Genomic DNA, 16496 nt, shown 5'->3' on the forward strand with positions numbered 1-16496 from the left:
CCGCGCCACGCCCCGCCCCGCCTGCCCGGCCTGCGGCGGCTGCGAGGGGCTCCCGCGCATGCGCCTCTCGGCCGTGGCGAGCCCGGTTGGCGTGGGCGTGGCCGCCGCGCCGCCAGGGGTGTGAGCGCTCTACGGTTCTGTCGGTGGTTTCGGCAGGTGAGGACTGGCCTAGCTGCTTTGCAGTGGATGCGCGACGGGACGGGCTGGGCTGGGCTGGGCTAGGCTAGGCTAGGTGTTGTCTGAGGGCCGGGCAGAGGGCTGGGCGCCCGGGGACGCCGGCCCGCCGCCTGGGAGGGCCCCGTTTCCTTCCCGTGCTGGTTAGGCTGTACTTCTGCCCGTTTGCCGCGGGTTTAAGTTCTGCTCTGGCCTGAGGAGAACGAGCTGCGCCCCCTCAGGGCGGTGCACCCCTGCGGCGGAGACGCGTATGGGGCGGGGCCGCGGCTGGTGCCGCGGGCGGCAGCTGCCCTCACCGTGCCTCCTGGCAACGCACCCGCAAGTGTCCCTACCGCTTCCTGCTCTGAGGCGCTGGCCGCTCACCGCGGGGCTGGGCACTGGCTTCGGCGGACCTGCGGCGTAAGTCGCGTTCCTCCGCGTCCCTCGGACTGCGTGAAGGTAGAGCTGCGCGTCGGAACACTGGTGTGCGGGAGGCCGGTGTCTGTGGCGGTGTAACGCTGCTCCCTTTGGGGAAGAAACTGTCAAGAGTCATCGTCGTTCCTAGATGAACACTCGCTGTTCTTCCTGGGCGGCTGCTAGAGCAGGTGGTTGGGTTTTTAGTCTTTAACTGCGTTTGCACAACAAGCTGACATGCATGTTGTCATAATTTACTTTTCTACTAGGGAAATGTTGAAATATGAAAGCTTTTCACTTTGCTTCCTTACTCGTATCTTCAGGGTGTATTAATATGCATTGCCTTGTCTCCAGACATGGAGCAATGTTCTCTTAGGAGTTTTATGTCCCTGAAAGTTCAGCTTAGAGATGTTTCTATAGTGGTACAGACGGGCTGTTAGTGAAAGTAACTTGATCCCAGACTATTACTTTTTTTTTTTTTTTCATTGAAGTTTTAAACTTTAACTTTACATATTAGGAAAAAAAATTCTTCACTGTGAGGGTGCTGAATCACTGGCACAGGTTGCCCAGAGAAGTTGTGTCTGCCCCATCCCTGGCAGTGTTCAGGGCCAGGCTGGACAGGGCCTTGAACGACCTGGTGTAGTGGAGTGTCCCTGCCCATGGAAGGAGGGTTGGAACTGGATGATCTTCAAGGTCCCTTCCAACCCAAAGCATTCTGTGATATGTATAATCAGAGAGGTAAGATGGTTTCGGAGAGCATGCAAGCATCAGTAAACATTGGAAAAAAAAACCAAACAAGAAATAGGTATAGGAGCAGGAAGAGCCAAGTCTTTTTGTTCTTCTGTTATGGTGTTAGGAAGAATGTGGTGTTTTTCCAGTAAGTATATTTGTGCTAATACTTTTGAATTAAACCATACAGACCCATTATGTGTGACTGATAGACCAATTTTAGTGTGAAAGCAAAAATGCATTTCTGTTAGACTGAATAACTAAGCTGTTATTAAATGTCATCTGCCAGAATTCCAAGATAGCAGTGCTATACCACAGTGATTTTACAGCCTTGTGTTATGCCCAAGGTGTTTAATGTTTCTGCAGAATTTAAGGCTAGAGGGAAGCCATAGCGGCTGTTTTGTACAAGCAACACCAAAGATTCTTCTAAAAGAATAAAACTGAACTTGACAGATTAATATTATTACCTGGGGTGGAGTTTCATTTTTCTTTTTTTCCCTTATTCTGATTTAGTATCAGATCCTGTCATTACCGTGTTTTCCTTTAGGCAATACCTTTAGGGACAAAATTAAGTAGTAAGACACTAAATTATTAATTCCTTATTATTTTGGTTTATTTTTCAGTGAATGTCATAGTTCTCTTCCAACATAAATGATACATGATCGAGTTAGTATTTGTAGGTACTAGTTCCTGTTACACCCATCAAAGTTTACAGACAGAAAATAGAATTACGGTACTCTTTACTGGTTTACGATCTTAAACTTCTTTTCCAGCCTAAACAATTCAATGTTTAATGTCCTTAGCTTATCTTTAATATTGCTTTAGATGAGATACTCCTGCTCAGGGATTTAAAAATGACATTATTAAGCATTTGAAGGATTTCTGGATATAGGAGTTTGGGGACTGGGTTTCTGAGTCTGAGCATTTGTTTAGGAAATATTCTTAATTATTTAGATTACTTTCTTCTGTGGTTGAAGGAAGCCTGTATTCGGTAGACCCTTCTGTTCTTGTAGGTGGATCAGGTGCACGTGTTCACTCACTGGTTTATCCAAGGCACAGTTAGGAGCCAGTTGAATTAGTTCCGCTGGTGGCAACTTGCTCCAGTGCTTCTCACATCCTGGAGGATTATTATTAAATCCTCATGGTGGGTAGTTAGCACATGTACAATAATCTGATGGTTCTGGGAAGCAGCATGATTGCTGTGTGCCTTTGTTCAGTGCCACTGCCTGTGTGTATGCAGAGCATGTATAATGCCTCCCAGCCACAGTGACTGCAGAGTGCAAGAAGCTGCTGTGATAGTGAATTGAAGAACAGATGACTGCGGAGCTCTTGGTTTGCCTACAGGAGGTTTTGAAATACATCTGGGCAGTAGTAAAGTGTAATTTTGTGATTCTCAATTTCAGGTTAATGTTACTGTTTATACTGAAATACAAAATGATATTTTATATCGTGGACCATTGTGTAATAGTACTTTTATGGATTTCTTCTTTGGCTGTCTTTAGCTGTAGCAGTGTAGGAAAGCATTGGTTTCTCAGAGCATAAGCCATATTGAGAGCTTGCAAGCCAGTGATTTTGGTCTACTTACTTTAAAACACCATAATTTTATTAAAAAATAATTACATGAATAAGACAAAAAAAAAGTAATCTCATGTTTGTTCTTGAAATCTTAAATGGCTTTTTTTGCTGGAGTTTTTAAGCATCTCGTTTACATTGTACTTTGTTCTCTGACAACGGCTCTGAGCTTCCATAGTGCTTCTGTCATGGACGTATTAAACTGTTGGGCAGGTTATTTTGAGGAGCTCTAGATCCTCAAAGTCTATGCAGTTAAACCTGTTACTTTGATTGATACATGGGAATAACAGTTCTTGGTTTTAATTTGCTTTCATTTAACATTTTAATGCTACTATTGAAGCTTAGCCTTCTGCCTAGAAGCCCAGAGGCAGACCTCTGAGGCAAGTTGCCATTTTTAAGAACTGGTATTTGTACCAGTGAAGTGTCACAACATGCCAGATTTGAAATGGACTGTAAGGTTTAGTCTAAAATGTGATCACTTGCATCTTATTTCTGCAATGAAACACAGCAAGATTTTGTGAGATACAGGTTTTTCTCTCTTCTGGATAATGTTGATTAAAGTCAGTCAATGAGAGGAATTGCTATAAAGAATACACTATTTAAGGTAGTATTAAAATTGCATAGTTGATAGATTGTTTTCCATAAAGTAATAGATTTAAAAATAGTTTGATAAAACATGTATGCAAGAAAGACATTTTCCTCTGGCTGAATGCTCTCTGCCTAAACCAACTAAGTTTTGATGTTATGAGATCTGTGTTTCTTAATTTTCTTGTTCAGGACACAATATTACCTTTTATAGTTTAGCTCCCTTAGATCAAAACATCACTCAAAATTCTTAAAATACTGTTATGTGATGAGGAAGCTGGGAAGAACCCTCCCCATAAAAAGTGTGTGTAAAGGGTAAATGCACATATTCAGGCATTAAAAAAAAGTCCGCAGAAGGATATTTAGAAATGGTTGTTTCCAAGTCATTTGGCGAGCAGGCATCCTAGAAGTCAAATTAATAGTTTCTGGTTTGTGCAGTAGAAATTTTTAAAAATAGAATTCTGAATGTGTTCTTTGGCAAGGTAACTTAATTATAGATTTTTATATATATATCTATAAGTAGTTGCATGACTTGTTACACCAGTGTGCTACCAGTCCCGTCGATAAGTACTTGAACTACCTGGGTATGATGAAGCTTGTGTAAATAGATGATTCATTTCCCACAGAGAAAACAATGTGTCCCTTCTCATGATCTCATATGCCTCAGATATCTTAAATATTAACTCTAATGTTTGTTTGGAATAATCACCAGTAAAATAAATTCTGAGATTATTAGGTTTTTATTACTGTAATCTCACTTGTTCAATGAAGAGTTACATAATTACATCATACTAAGTAATGAATCTGAGAAGGGGTAGCTTACACTCAAGGTTTGTGTGATTCTCCAAATACAGAGCGGTTCAAGCTGAGATGCATTACTTTGAGCTCCTTCTGTTATTCAACTTGTCAGCACATCAGTTAGTGCAACAGGACAATTTTATCAGCTGTGTTGCTTGTAAAGAGAGAGAGGGGAAAAGCGGAGCAGAATTCAGGTTTACAGTTTTTAAAGAAGCCTCTAATTTTCAGATGTGATTATAAAACAGCCTTTGTAACTTTATGTGAAATTTCAGCTCCTGTGAGGTTGTCCATTTCATTGAGAATTGAAGGGTTACCTTGAGATTTTTTTAAATATATGTTTATACACAAGTAGCCCAAGATCACTGGAAATTGTGTTGCTCCTAGCCCGTCAGTGGAAAGAAGCATCCATTTCTCATAAGTTCATCAGCTTCTTGCAGCAGATGTGGTGTTTTCTGTGAGTACAGTGTCATTCTCTGCTCTTTGGATATGCAGCTGTTCTGAAGAGATGCGAGAGGACTATGCTGAGTTTGTGAATTGAGAAAATTATATTGTCAGATGGATGTTCTCTCCCAGGTTACTTTCATTCAAATCTTACTTTGTCCGTCTTTGTGCCAGCTCTTCACTGGAACCCTTCTTGTGAAAGACTTTTGTAAGAGGTGCTGTTATTTCTTGGTCTTGCAATAGAAGAATACACGCCTAGAGATCTTTACCACAAAAATTTCTGTCTGCAGGAAATGGTATCTTAGGCCTATCTGAAAGAGTAGAGCCTGAATTGCATGTACTGAATGTTCAGGACAGTAAAGCTTCATATGTGTTATTACAGGTTTAGACTTGGTTCACAATTTTCACTTTTATAGCCTGTCTGAATAATTGTTTCCTTGTTGTCATTTGCCAAGGTTTGTGGGAAATAGTTAGTAGTCCAAGAAGGATTGGAGCACTGCTTTTATACAATACTGCTTGTGTCAGTCCGGCGCGCAGTTTACACAAAATGCTTAAGTGTAGTATTATAGCTAGAAGATTAGCTGATCAGCAATCAACTAATCAGACTTTATTAGAAAGTTCAGAATTGTTTTCACTGCTCTTGCTGTGTCCATCTGGGCCACGAGGTAAATGCAAAATGTGGATTTTGGGTCTATTGTCAGTAGTTATAGGAATGAGGAAATGTTTTGTGACAGCAATAGCTTACATCAGAACAGGTTTGAGACTTCTGACTGAAGGCAGTGATGCCAAACCCAGCTAGAGCAGTGCTCACTTCCTTAGTCCTTTGGTCTTGTAGTTATGTATTTCTGCTTGTCAGATTGGGAAGCACCTATAGTTATAAACATGTCATACTACTCTGAAAGGTTACCTGGGTAAGCCTGTACTCTCCTCTGGTATTGCAGCATCAACAGGATTGCTGCAGTCTGACAGTTCCTAAGTGCTCTGTTAGATTGTTCTGATAATAGGTCTGTTCCTTCCTATTTAGAATACTGTGTTTACAGCACACATAGGCTGGGTTATTTGGTGGACACCACTTATCTTCAATGGAGTCATTATGATGGAATTCAAAGAATATTATCATTGGTGGAACTGCAAAAAAAGACTAGTCCTTGACTTAGAATTTTGCTTTGATAGTGACAGCTGAAGCAGAAGAATTTGTAATATACTTAGTTGACCTAATCATGCTCTTGAGTGATGTAGACATGACATATGGTCAGGAATGAGTATCTCCCTTCTGACTGTATGTTACTGCAGTTCAGAGATTGGATGCTGCAAGTTCTGCCTTACAGTTTATAAATTAATTTTCAGTCTTGAAAATAAGTTGATACTGTGTCTAGAGCATCATTTGTCAGCAGAAAGTGGTTTTCTGGAAACAGGCATTAAGGAGTCATACACTGGTCTCCACTGGATTCTATGGGCAAAGCCACTGACTGTTGATGAGCTCTGTCTGGCAAAGCAAGAGGGAATGGACAATATCAGTGTAAAAGAAACCAGGGGAAAAGGGGCAGACTGCTTTTAGAGATATGCTAAGCATAAAACCCATTGGTTTTAAAACAATTTAGATACTTAGAACTTAGAATTTCACTTTTTTCACCTCAAGGACAATGACTGAAACTTGGTAAAGTCATGGGAGCAAAAGATACTCAAAGGTGGAATCACTTTTAGCTGTTTGGGGGTGCAGTAGGATTTCCATGAATCTGACATGCTTCCTCTTAAAGTTAAGGTATGTGCATGAATGCTTCAGTGGTTCCTTTACATACAATCTATATTTTCTTCATTCTGCAGAAGTCCATTGCTAAGACGGCAGAACGGCAAAACAGAGATCCATCTCTTAAATAGCAAAATGGAGAGGCAGTGTGTGAAGTGTGCCCAGGTGGAATAAAACAACCCTCGTGAAAATTCTCCCAGACCACTGTGTTTTCTTTCTCCTGTTCTCAGTTCATTGTTCCTCTTTTCCATGTTCCTTTTCCTTTTTGCCTCTAAAAAGAGTTCCTTTTCACCAAATGTCATAGGAATGCAGTGAAAGAAACCCATAGGCTTGGGTTAAATGTAGCTTCATGTTCAAGTACACTATATGTGTACACTGCAAGTAAGCTGGCTAAGTAGAAGCAGATGCCTTTCTTTCCTTATTCTGTTTAGTGTCTCATGCACTTTCAAGATAAATTAATATTGTGTCTAGACTGTGGACTTCATATGGAAAAGGACAACCTGAAGATGCTTGGGAACTTCCAAGATAGGCTGCTTGTGAAAAGATTTTGAATTTTTAGTCTTTGAGTCAAGGGCATTTGTACTGTGGAGGCTCACCTCCCAAAGAGATGTTGGCAATGATCAACTGTATTTCTGAAGAGTATAATTATAGAGGGGTTTTTATATAGAAAATATCTGCTGCTCAGACCTAATTTGGCTTGCAAATGAAGGTTATCCCGATGTGGGATTCATAATTGATAATGAAGTTATCTCTGTAGGTTTGTAATATCTGCTGGTTTTCTCAGTTCCAGTAAAGAATTATTGAAATACTTAAGAAGAAATATGAGAAAGCTTTCAGTTGCTCTTTATTTTCAAATGAACCTCCAGAAAGAACATTTTCTCTTAATTCTTGGTTGTTACTTGACTTCAAAGTTGTTTATCCTTATTATTAAAAATTAGCTGGTTTTGAAGATTTACTAAAGCAAGATCGCCTATTTCTGTTACCCACTTAAACTCCTTTTCCGGTTGTCTCATGCTCATGGCTTCAGCTTTTCATTACAAAGGTTTGGTTGGGGAGTATGTCATATGACTTATTTTGTTATTCATTGAACTGTTAATATTTACATTACAAGTTACTGGTATTCATGTGGCATACATCATTACAGGATGTACTTTAAGGCTTCTGAAGCTTTATTGTCATCAGCTCACTGTGAACAGTTTAATGTTTATGGTGTCTCCCATTTTTCCGTTTGGTCTTCAAGCATTCTAAGAAACCTGATCTTGTTTCTTAGGTGCAGATTTTAAAATTAAGTTTTATACAAAGCCAAGAGTATGAGAGTAACGTACTCTTGGTACGTCATAAATCTTAAAATTTACATTTGAAGCCTCAGATTTCACTCTTGACAATCTAACAATTCTAGTGATCTGTCAGAGAGTTAATGCATTGTGACAAGTCTATTGTTTGCTTTTTAGTCCATTTTTAAAATAACAATTACTGTTGCTGCTTTCTAGCTTAACTAATGGCGGCACAGTGTGTGACAAAGGTGGAGTTGACAATTTCCTGCACCAATCTCTTGGATAAAGATGTTGCTTCCAAGTCGGACCCGCTTTGTGTGCTTCTCCAGAACACCAGTGGTCAGCAGTGGTATGAGGTACAGAATGATGTTTCTCATGTATCTGCTAAAAATGCCGTTTATGTTGCTGGGACTTTTAAAACACTGGAGTGTATGAGTGCATTAAAATATTTTAATTATATAAATTATTTAATGATATAGAAATATATAACTCATATAGCTACATAAAATATATTAATTGTATAGCAGCACCTCTGAATCATAGAATCATAGAATAGTTAGGGTTGGAAAGAACATTAAGTTCATCTAGTTCCACCCCCCCTGGCATGGGTAGGGACACCTCTCACTAAACCATGATTATACCTACAATAGTTACACAGGCAGCAAGCTAATAATTGTTTTTTTTAATAAATACTTGTCTGATTTTTAGCAATGTTCCACAGCCACGTGTGGACAAACAGAATGTGCCTTCTAAGCACTTACATGTACTTTCAGAAATAAAGTACTCCAAAACTGGGGTCTCATCCTGGATCTGACAATATAGAATCATAGAATAGATAGTGTTGGAAAGGACCTTAAGATCATCTGGTTCCAACTCCCCATCCCATTTTAGGGCCGGGACACCTCACATTCAGCCGTGTCACCCGAGACTCCATCCAGCCTGGCCTTGAACGCTGTCAGGGATGGTGCATTCACAACTCTTTTGGGCAACCCCTTCCAGTGCCTCACCACCCTCACAGATAAAACTTCTTATATCTAACGTAAACTTTTGCTGTTTAAGTTTGAGCCCATTAGCCCTTGTCCTGCCACTACAGTTCCTGATCAAGAGTCCCTCCCCAGCATCCTTGTAGGCCCCCTTCAGATACTGGAAGGCTGCTAGGAGGTCTCCACGCAGCCTTCTCTTCTCCAGGCTGAACAGCCCCAACTTTCTCAGCCTATCTTCATATGGGAGGTGCTCCAGCCCCCTGATTATCCTTGTGGCCCTCCTCTGCTCTTGTTCCAACAGTTCCATGTCCTTTTTATGTTGAGGACACCAGAACTGCACACAACAGTCCAAGTGAGGTCTCGCGAGAGCAGAGTAGAGGAGCAGGATCAACTTCTTGGACCTGCTGGTCATGCTCTATTTGATGCAGCCCAGGATACGGTTGGCTTTCTGGGCTGCGAGCGCACACTGCCTGCTCCTGTTCAGTTTCTCATCAACCAGCACCCGCAAGTCCTTCTCCGCAGGGCTGCTCTGAATCTCTTCTCCACCCAACCTGTAGCTGTGCCTGGGATTGCCCCGACCCTGGTGTAGGACGTTGCACCTGGCTTGGCTGAACTTCATAACGTTGGCATCAGCCCACCTCACAAGTGTGTCAAGGTCCCTCTGGATGGCATTCCTTCCCTCCAGCATATCAACAGAAGCGCGCAGCTTGATGTCATCAGCAGACTTGCTGAGGGCGCACTCAATCCCACTGTCCATGTCAGCGACAAGAGATGTTGAACAAGACCAGTCCCAACACTGATCCCAGAGGGACACCACTTGTTAATGGTCTCTAACTGGACACTGAGCCGCTGACCACCTTGCGTGCAGCCATCCAGCCGGTTCATTATTCGCTGAATCTAGCCAGTTCTTTATCCACCGAATCCAGCCAATTCCTCATCCACTCTTGTGCTTAAATAGACAATGAACATTTGGAACGCTGCGCTGGCCAGCTCTATGGGGCCAGGACCATCTCCGTTGCTCTTTCACTGTCCCACGATCAACCTGAGAGCGAGCTGAGCAGTGCTGATGTGCTGCAGCTGGGATGGATCTGTGAGGGTGGAATTCCACCCTGCCTGGCCTCAGGGTGCAGGCAGCAGTAGGACACGGCTGCGTGGCCACATCCTCTAGCTGGGCCCATGCCAGAACCTGTACCCCACATGCAGCGAAGGCTGCGAGGGCAGGACAAGATGTGCTGCCAGCAGAATGGGGCAAGGGCTGCCTGCTTCAGGAGGGCTCTACAACAGGTCTGGACCTTGAACTCACATGTGCCCATCTTCATTTGCATGCGCAGCTCATGCACGCATCAGCTCCCCCTGCACTCCACTGCCAGTTCCCTCCTGGAAGTGTCTCCTCTTTCTCCGCTTGCCAGGTCCCAGCACAACAGCACCAGTGTGTGACCATAGACCCAGCTGCAGCCCCCCCAACCTCCAGTGTCCCCAGCCACCTCTGGCCTAAAAGCCTCTTCCACCCTGCGGGCTCAGGAGGAAGGGTCTCAGCAAAGAGAGATGGAGGGAGGTCAAACTTGTTTTGGGCAGCAGGATCCAACAGCAGGCCGGGTGCAGGTGCTGCCTGCAGCAACCTGGGTCTGGGCACACTGTGATGCCATGATGCCATGACATTCTTGTGTTTCCCCAAGCTTGAGGAGCAGCCCGAGAAGCCTTGGTCAGCGCTGGCACAGGTTGTGCCTGATGGCAGCACCGGGCCAGGTGCTCTGCAGCCACCGAGGGGTTGGTGTGAGCATCCAGACCTTTGGTCCCTTCCCTGTGCCCAGCCTTGCCCGCAGCTGCAGAGAGCCTTAAAGAGCCACTCTGCCAAGGCAGGGAGCACATGCGGGGCACCTATGGTGTCCCAGGCCCAAACTCCAGCAGACCCAGCCCCCTCCAGCCCCAGCAACCGGGAGCGAGTGGAAACCGCTTGTCTGCCAACGCCGTGTGTGCTCACAGCAAACACAGGAAGATCAAGAAATGTATTTAAAAAAACAACAAAAAATAACAAACTACAGTTCTTATACAACAAGCTACACCTCTCCTATCTGAAACTACAATCTGCAAAAACCAACTCTAATAGAAAGAAAGTCCAAATCTACAAAACTCCACTCTTCTTCAAACTACGAATCTTCTAAAATAATCAACTTCCCAAAATACCTTCCTCCTCCTTCTTGATGGGCCCTGGAAGCAAGCAGCACAAGGTCATTTCAGTGAGGCTGCTGATGGTCACTGTGTTTGCCACAGCCTGAGACACGCTGGGGAGAGCGTGACTGTGCCGCAGGACTCGGCTCTGGCTAGGCTGGGAGCCGGTCTCTACGCGATGAGACTTGGCTCACGTGGCCCAGAGGCAGCACAGGGCAGCGCTGTGGTGGCCCCCAGGACGAGGACACTGGGCACCGTGGCCCTGCAGCATGTTCAGCCCCAGCGCAGCGGCAGCAGCCAAGCCACCCTTACTGCCAGCAGTGGCTGGGAGCACGTGCTCTTACTGCTAGTTAGTCCACTTCCATCTCCTTTTCATCTTCCAACCTGATGTCTACCTCCATCTCCTCGTCATCCCCTGGCTTGATGTCAACTTGCATCTCTTCCTCGTCTCGCAGTCCCACTTGGGTCCTGCTGGCAGCGTGGTCCTCCGGCTCCAGCATGTATTGGAATAGCCTAAGGCAAAAGCTAAGCAGAAGAGTGCATGGTGCTGCCCTGAGCAGTGGAGCGAAGTGGCGGGAAGGGGGACTGGGCACCCGGACCCCTCTCGCTGCCCAGGCAGAGCTGTGGGTCGCTAGGGCCCCAGGCACGTCTGCCAGCAGGAGCTGGCCTGAGGGCGGGGGCTCCTTGGCCAGCAGCACCCACCAGTTCTGGCAGGCTGGTGCATGCAGCCGGAGGATCCTTAGCTTCCTGCGCTTCAGCGCCTTGCGAGGCGGTGAGACCTTGAAGACCTGCCAGAGCAGAGAGGTCAGGGGTGAGCGCCTGTGCTCCCTGCCTGCAAGGCCCAGGCATGAACCCGGCCCCTGTGCCTTCTTCGGCACCCACCAACTCCTTACTCTGTGTATGCAGGTCTTTGCCTGCTCGCTCCCGCAAGGGCTAGGCTGGGCTGCCAGCAGGACAAGGGACAACTCCCCATCCCAATTTAGGGCCGGGACACCTCGCACTCAGCTGTGTCACCCGAGACTCCATCCAGCCTGGCCTTGAACACTGCCGGGGATGGCGCATTCACAACTCCTTTGGGCAACCCCTTCCAGTGCCTCACCACCCTCACAGATAAAACTTCTTATATCTAACGTAAACTTTTGCTGTTTAAGTTTGAGCCCATTAGCCCTTGTCCTGCCACTACAGTTCCTGATCAAGAGTCCCTCCCCAGCATCCTTGTAGGCCCCCTTCAGATACTGGAAGGCTGCTAGGTCTCCACACAGCCTTCTCTTCTCCAGGCTGAACAGCCCCAACTTTCTCAGCCTGTCTTCATACGGGAGGTGCTCCAGCCCCCTGATCATGCTTGTGGCCCTCCTCTGCTCTTGTTCCAACAGTTCCATGTCCTTTTTATGTTGAGGACACCAGAACTGCACACAACTCATTGCTGTGACCCAGGTGTAGTACATTGCACTGGCATCAGCCCACCTTACAAGCATGTCAAGGTCCCTCTGCATGGCATTCCTTCCCTCCAGCTATCAACCAAACCAGACAGCTTGGTGTCATCGGCAATCTTGCTAAGGGCACACTCAATCCCACTGTCCATTTTGCTGAGAAAGATGTTGAACAAGACGGGTCCCAACACCAATCCCTGAGGGACACCATTCATTACTGGTCTGCAGCTGGACATTGAGCCATTGACCACAACCCTTTGTATGCGGCCATCCAGCCAGTTCTTTATCAACCAAGTGGTCCACCTATCAAATTGATGTCTCTCCAATTTAGAGATAAGGATGTCATTTGAGGCAGTGTCGAATGCTTTGCAGAAGTCCAGGTAGATGACATCAACTGCTCTACCCCTGTCCATCAGTTCCATAGCCCCATCATAGAAGGCCACCAAATTGGTCAGGCAGGATTTCCCTTTTGTCAAGCCCTGCTGGCTGTCACCAAGCACCGTGTTTTTATGTGCCTTAGCATGCCTTCCAATTGAATCTGTTCCAAGATTTTGCCAGACACAGAGGTGTGACTGACTGGTCTGTAATTCCCTGTGTTATCCATTTTCTCCTTCTTAAAATGGGGATTGTATTTCCCTTTTTCCAGTCGTCAGGAACTTCAGGTTACTGCCATGATCTTCCAAATATGATGGGCAGTGTCTTAGCAACTTCATTTGCCAGCTCCTTCCGGACCCGTGGATGGATTTCATCAGGTCCCTTGGACTTGTGTACATTCATGTTCTTAAGGTGGTCTCAAGCCATCTGAAGACTGAGGCAATGAAGTCATTCAGAACCTCAGCCTTCTCTAAATCCAGGGTAGCCAGTTCTCTTGATAGCTTCTGGAGAGGGCCCATATTGTCCCTAGTCTGTCTTTTATTTGCTACTTACCTATGGAAGCCCTTCCTGTTATTTTTATGTTGATCTTTATGCAGGAATAAATACCCAGTACTGGGAGAGAAGAAAAACAGGTCCTCCAATATTTCTCTGACTTACAGCAGTGGATTTTGTTCCATATTTTTATTTAGAAAATATAAATATATTGCAAATATAACTTTGATTCAGAAATATATACATATATTCATAGTTGATGAAAGGTTTGTAGGAATATATGGCTTTATACTTCATAGTAAGAACTTTTGAGAGTCTTTAATAATATATTATTTCATTTGAATGCTTGTTTGATTGATGAAATCCTGGATAAAGTGGTATCTTTCTAACTGCAGGTTGATCGCACAGAGAGAGTTAAGAATTCCCTGAACCCAAAGTTTGCCAAGAAATTCCTAATTGATTACTATTTTGAGCTTGTTCAGAAACTTAAATTTGGAATATATGACATCGATAACAAAACCTTTGATCTGAATGATGATGATTTCTTAGGAGAATTTGAATGTACACTGGGACAAGTAAGTATGCAGATGTTTTCCCTTAGAATTAAGAAAATGTCAGTTGCTTATATAATTTACCTTAAATTTACCACTGTCATCTTGTGTGATTGGGGTACTCCTAAACTGAATAGAATTCCTTTCATTTGTTTCTTCAAGCCTTGGTTCCATGTATATACATTTTATGCGCAAAAGGTCTTGCGATGGTGCCCTGAAATGTACTTTATGATGGTGACTGTCCAGATTCCTGTCTGAAACTAAGTGGACTGTCAATGAGCACAAAGTACTAATTGCTATTTACTTACTGCAGTACTCAAATTCTTACTTTTAGGCTCTATAAGAAGAGAGTTTGATTTAGTAACATAAAGAATGTTCACAAGTGCCATGTTAACCTTGTAATTTTCTTTCCACTCAAGGCAAGCAGCAGTGATTCTGGTTCTGCTTACTGTCGATTTCATTCTCATTTCCCAATCAAATTCTTCTTCCCTGTGTCTAAAGTGTTTTTATTTTCAGCTTATTATGGAGACAGAGGCATGGTGAAATGAAATTCAGTAGCAATTTAAAATTAATTATTCATTCTTAAAGTAAAGAAGGACCTGTAGAATGAGTAGACAAACTTCTGAAAAGGCATTGCCAGCAGAGGATAAAATAAGATGAACTGCAGAAACACTGCAGGGGGAGGCTGTTTTTTGTTTCCATGACAAGCATTGTGTTTACAAATGTTTGCTGAACCCCTTAATGAAATGTGGCTTTCATGTGTTTGAATCGTACATATGAAAAACTTAAAAATGGTTTGAGATTGAAACTTAAGGTATTTGTCCATTATGTGTATCATGTTACTAGAAGACATTTGAACACATACTGCTCCTGAAACTCTGCGTGTGTTCATCTGCATATGTACTTTAAAATTTTGAAATATGTTGAGTATTAACTATTTATTTATAGAAGATCATGGAAAGTAAATGCCATGCTGTCATCTTCATGATAAAGGAAAAATTAATAAAAGGAAAATACTTCACTATCTGATTTCATTCCTTTGAAAATCTATTAAATTGTGCTACTGATACATTTAATTGTGCTACTAATGCTTGATACACAAATTTTGTCTTGGCAGATAGTTTCTAGCAGGACTCTAACAAAACCATTAGTACTCAAAAATGGCAGACCTGCTGGAACAGGAAGTATTACGGTAAGACAATCTGTTCAGTATTTATCCTTAAATGTTTTGGTGTTTTTTTTTTTTGTTTGGTTGGTTTTTTTTAAGTTAGTGTTTTGAACACAGTATGTGTAACCTACAGTGCTGTAAAAAGTATCTTTCTTAAAGCTTTCTATTTATTTATTTTTCCCTTCCACTATTATTTTTTTGTCATCCAGAAGAGCAGTGACCTGTGTTCTGCATCTCTGGGTCTCATTGCATCCATAAAATAATTAGCGCATCCAGTGTGCGACTGTTTGAGCAATATCTGTAATTGTCATTATCAGCATCTCATGAATCTCAATATCAGATCAAATTGTTCTTCCCGGGCTCCATTTTTTAATATTTCATTTGTGAGTAAACATGATTTATTTTAGTGGACCTGTTGTGAATATGAGAAAATGATGTAGTTCCTGAATACAAAATGAGGATTTAATTTTTTTTGCCTTTCTAGATTACAGCAGAAGAAGTGAAGGACAACAGGGTGGTTGTATTGGAAGTAGAAGCAAGGAAACTGGACAACAAGGTATTTAAGCCATTGCTGTTTCTTAGTAAAATCAGAATCTTGTCAAAACAGGAAACATTAAAATGTTTGGGTTTTTTTGTTTTGTTTTGGGTGTTTTTTTTCTGAAACAAATCCATTAAGACTCTTCTTATGCTAACAAATTGAAGAAAGATGGTTTCACAGTAAATTTATTAACTGTTTTGAAATGAACTCTAATATATTTCTAAAAAAGCCAAGTGCATTTCAGGAATGGTCTGTGAACAGCATGCTTTCATTTAAATGTAAATATTTATAATTAATCATAATGATAATGATAAGGGAGTTTGGGTTGAATAGGTGTATAAATGATTACCTGCTATCACTCTGAAATAACTGCGTAAGAGTACACTTGGAGTGTATCAATCTGTTATGTGAATGTTTTGAGGCTGGCCAAAATGACTCTATTTAGAAAGACTTTTTAAAACAAAATAATGAAAGATATGTTATTTTTCTCAGCTGATTTAATGATGCTTTTTTGAACAGGATTATATCCTTAGTTTTCTAACAAATAAGTATTATGATGGATAGGATAAATATTCTTTTGTTTGAGTTGTCAGGTATCTAGTATATGGACACTACAGAACTTTTAACCTAAATTGACAAACGCCTAGTTTTTTTTTCCTCTTTCATCAGACTTGCATCTAAAGTTTTTGTTCCATGAACGTTTAGTTTACTTTTTGTTAATCTAAGTGTGCTTTAACTGCATTTACTAGCATTCATGCCACAGGCTGTTCTGGGATAATTACATGTTCTTTAAATACAGGATTTTTTTGGAAAGTCAGATCCTTATCTGGAATTCCACAAGCAGACGGGAGATGGAAACTGGGTGATGGTTCACAGAACAGAGGTAGGATATTTTCAGTCAACAATTTAGAGTTTAAAAGTTTATTTGATTTTTAATGTGTCACAGCACTAGAGGTACAGTGGCTTACAAAAAGAAGACAGTGGTCTGGTAGTTGACACAGACTGGTTAGAAATGACCTCAGATCTTCCACTGATTTTGTGATAGAACAGGAAGTCTACCTTACTCTGTTTCTGATT

The 16496-nt window shown here is 42.7% G+C and overlaps 1 protein-coding gene and 1 long non-coding RNA gene across 4 annotated transcripts in view; one reads left to right on the plus strand and one right to left on the minus strand.

Annotated features, from left to right (window-relative positions):
* The first annotated feature begins 505 nt into the window (after positions 1-505).
* The window catches only part of CPNE3 (copine 3), a 30796-nt gene continuing 14805 nt past the window's right edge, over positions 506-16496 (plus strand). The window contains exons 1-6 of one of the 3 annotated variants that reach the window (XM_057426082.1): positions 506-612; positions 7930-8069; positions 13558-13737; positions 14831-14905; positions 15366-15437; positions 16219-16302. In XM_057426082.1, coding sequence (XP_057282065.1) covers positions 7938-8069; positions 13558-13737; positions 14831-14905; positions 15366-15437; positions 16219-16302 — 543 coding nt within the window. In that variant the 5' untranslated portion in view covers positions 506-612; positions 7930-7937. Of the gene's footprint in view, positions 613-6332; positions 6455-7929; positions 8070-13557; positions 13738-14830; positions 14906-15365; positions 15438-16218; positions 16303-16496 lie in introns of those variants that run through there. The other 2 variants (XM_057426081.1, XM_057426084.1) reach the window with 2 other exon arrangements.
* On the minus strand, positions 11285-11826 carry LOC130608269 (uncharacterized). Its single transcript, XR_008974492.1, has 3 exons — positions 11759-11826; positions 11568-11653; positions 11285-11378 (listed from the first exon to the last, which is right to left on the minus strand). It is a non-coding gene; the product is annotated as an uncharacterized LOC130608269 (long non-coding RNA).

This window comes from Pezoporus wallicus, unplaced genomic scaffold (assembly GCF_028554395.1).
Source record: "Pezoporus wallicus isolate ANWC-B61680 ecotype Strahan unplaced genomic scaffold, APGP_CSIRO_Pwel_v1 contig_4131, whole genome shotgun sequence".
NCBI classification, from domain to species: domain Eukaryota; kingdom Metazoa; phylum Chordata; class Aves; order Psittaciformes; family Psittacidae; genus Pezoporus; species Pezoporus wallicus.